The 2,357-nt window shown below is 38.3% G+C and overlaps 2 protein-coding genes across 3 annotated transcripts in view; one reads left to right on the top strand and one right to left on the bottom strand.

Annotated features, from left to right (window-relative positions):
* Nucleotides 1-1,611, top strand: part of LOC119590674 (calpain-B-like) — a gene marked incomplete in the record, with an annotated part of 21,809 nt that extends 20,198 nt beyond the window's left edge. For both annotated transcript variants that reach the window (XM_037939357.1, XM_037939359.1), the window contains 3 exon segments: nucleotides 1-107; nucleotides 474-637; nucleotides 806-1,611. In XM_037939357.1, coding sequence (XP_037795285.1) covers nucleotides 1-107; nucleotides 474-637; nucleotides 806-1,036 — 502 coding nt within the window.
* A 343-nt stretch (nucleotides 1,612-1,954) lies between these two features.
* LOC119590675 (ras-like GTP-binding protein RYL2) overlaps nucleotides 1,955-2,357 on the bottom strand; it is a 6,760-nt gene continuing 6,357 nt past the window's right edge. The window contains exon 6 of the mRNA XM_037939360.1: nucleotides 1,955-2,343. Coding sequence (XP_037795288.1) covers nucleotides 2,260-2,343 — 84 coding nt within the window. The 3' untranslated portion in view covers nucleotides 1,955-2,259. The remainder of the gene's footprint in view (nucleotides 2,344-2,357) is intronic.

Raw genomic sequence — 2,357 nt, 5'->3', positions numbered from 1 at the left:
GGGCCAGAGGAAGCAGCAGCAGAACGTGCAGAGGCGGTGGCAGAGGCTCATGTTCGAAGGGGCGTGGGTGTCGCATCACACGGCCGGCGGCTGCAGGAACTTCATTCGTGAGTGATGAGGAACGAAGTTGGCAAAGGAATTTTGGATAATGTTAAGAGGGAGACGGGGGTGCTTTTATGAGTGATATGAGGGATGATGCCGATGGAAGATATTACAAATGAGATGTGTGTTATTTGATGATGTTGTGAATGAGATGATGGATGACGTTATGAAACTGAGGAGTTTTGATGAGTGATGAGTTATAAATGCTAAGTTTACAATCAAAGAAAACTAAAGTAAGAGTAGAGTGAATTATACATTTTAAATAAAGCTCTCGCATACTTTCGCATTTCGATTTAATAAGCACATTTCTGTGTAATTATGAATATATAAGTTCGTAATCTAAAAAAAAAAAAACTTTCCTCTTTTTTCAGAAACGTTCGCGTCTAATCCTCAATACACGGTCAAGCTCGAAGACCCCGATGAAGATGACGACGACGACCTGTGCACGATGGTCGTCTCACTCATGCAGAAGAACGTGAGGCAGCTCAAGAGGTACGGAGCCGACTACCAGCCTATTGGATACACTATTTATAAGGTAAGTTCGAGGTACAACGGCAGTGTTTTTACACACGGGCGCCGAAATGTTTAGACTGATAAAACCTTTTTGGAGAAAAGAAAAGTTGAAAGTAATGGAATGATATGGAAAAAAATGTAAATAAATACGTTTCGTGATACTAATCACAATAACAAATGGCTTTCACAGCTTCCTCCTGAAATAGAACCCGGGGTCAAACTGGACACCGAATTTTTCAAGTACAACGCAAGTTACGCCAAAGTTCCTTTCTTCCTCAACTGCCGTGAAGTAACCACGAGGTTCCGCTTCCCTGCTGGGTATTACGTCATCGTTGCTTCAACATTCGAGCCAGAGATGACAGGCGAATTCCTTTTAAGAATCTTCACGGAAGCCAAAAGGTTGAAATCTTCAGCTAATTAAGTCACGTAACAAAATCGGGTCACCTGTTTCGTCCATGTCTTCGAAACTGACTGTTAACGAACGGATATTTACTTGATTTTAAATGTAACAAATGTATTTGCCATTCGTATTGTTACTGAAAAATATCAAACGATAAAAAGACAATACCTCCAAAGCTCAACCCGGGTATAAAATGTATTGGTCCAGCGCTACCTTCGACGCTGAACGGAAAACGTCTTCAAAGTCCTCCGTTTGGCTATCATCACCTCCAAGACTTGCTCCCAGTGCTCTTTTCACGTGATTCAAAAGCTGTGACCCATGTGCTTCGATACCTACCTCAAATTCATAATGATTTGCACCCTACAGTGATAAGTAATGTGTTCCGTGTTGTGTACAAGCACTCTAGGGTGTCCGCCATTGTCTTTCATGATTGATCTTAGATTGTTTCTATGTCATATTTGGATATTTACCCTTGTTTTGTAAGTAATTTTATCATGTTATCTGTGCCAAATTCAAGTTTACTTCGACCGATTGTGTTATAAAGATTGTGCAATATGATTTTTATGAAAAGTGTTTTCAATAAAATGTTTTTATGAGTTATGTCTTTTTATTTTTTATCAGACATTTTTCCTGAAAATATATAATTATAACAAAAAAAACATATGAAGAGCATTACTTATACAAACGCGCAAAACACATTTTATTTTCGTTGAGAGGATTTACCTACTGTACATATCACATCCAGCTGATACATGTCACTTTGTTTGTTTGTCAACATAACAGACTTAACATTATCTCTTTACACTAAGGCACGTTTTCATTAATCATACGGAAAGAACAAATTCTTAAAACTAAACTTATTGTATATCAGTAATAATGCACAGAACCACAGACAGTTACCCATTACTTTCGAAAATGAAATGTACAAAAAAATGCATATCCATTAAAATTAAACCTTTAATTCCTTTGGATGCAAATCATGAGTAAATTCAAGACACATACAAAATACAATTTTTAAAGTTTCAGAGTTACAGGCATTTTCCAGCAACTGCATTGACCATTTCATTTATTTTAACGAAAGTAAAGTACCATCGAAACGTAACACACACAAAACACCTGATTCTCTCCTATCTGTTTCCAATCCGTCTTATCCTGTCACTGTTATCATCGCAATGCACCACAGCCCGTGATAATGTTGACTAGTTTGTTGTATCATCTACGTTGCTTTATTCTGCCGTTGAAAGTTAACAACAACTGTTCTTCGCCCGTGGTAGTGAAGAGTCATTCAGGGAGGTCGCTGAACTGTTCAGCTTGATTGTGCTCTTGGCCTGAAAGGGGTTTG

Source organism: Penaeus monodon, chromosome 27 (genome assembly GCF_015228065.2).
Source record: "Penaeus monodon isolate SGIC_2016 chromosome 27, NSTDA_Pmon_1, whole genome shotgun sequence".
NCBI classification, from domain to species: Eukaryota; Metazoa; Arthropoda; class Malacostraca; order Decapoda; family Penaeidae; genus Penaeus; species Penaeus monodon.
Note: the sequence above shows the minus strand (reverse complement) of the source record. Positions and strands in the feature narration are given on the sequence as shown.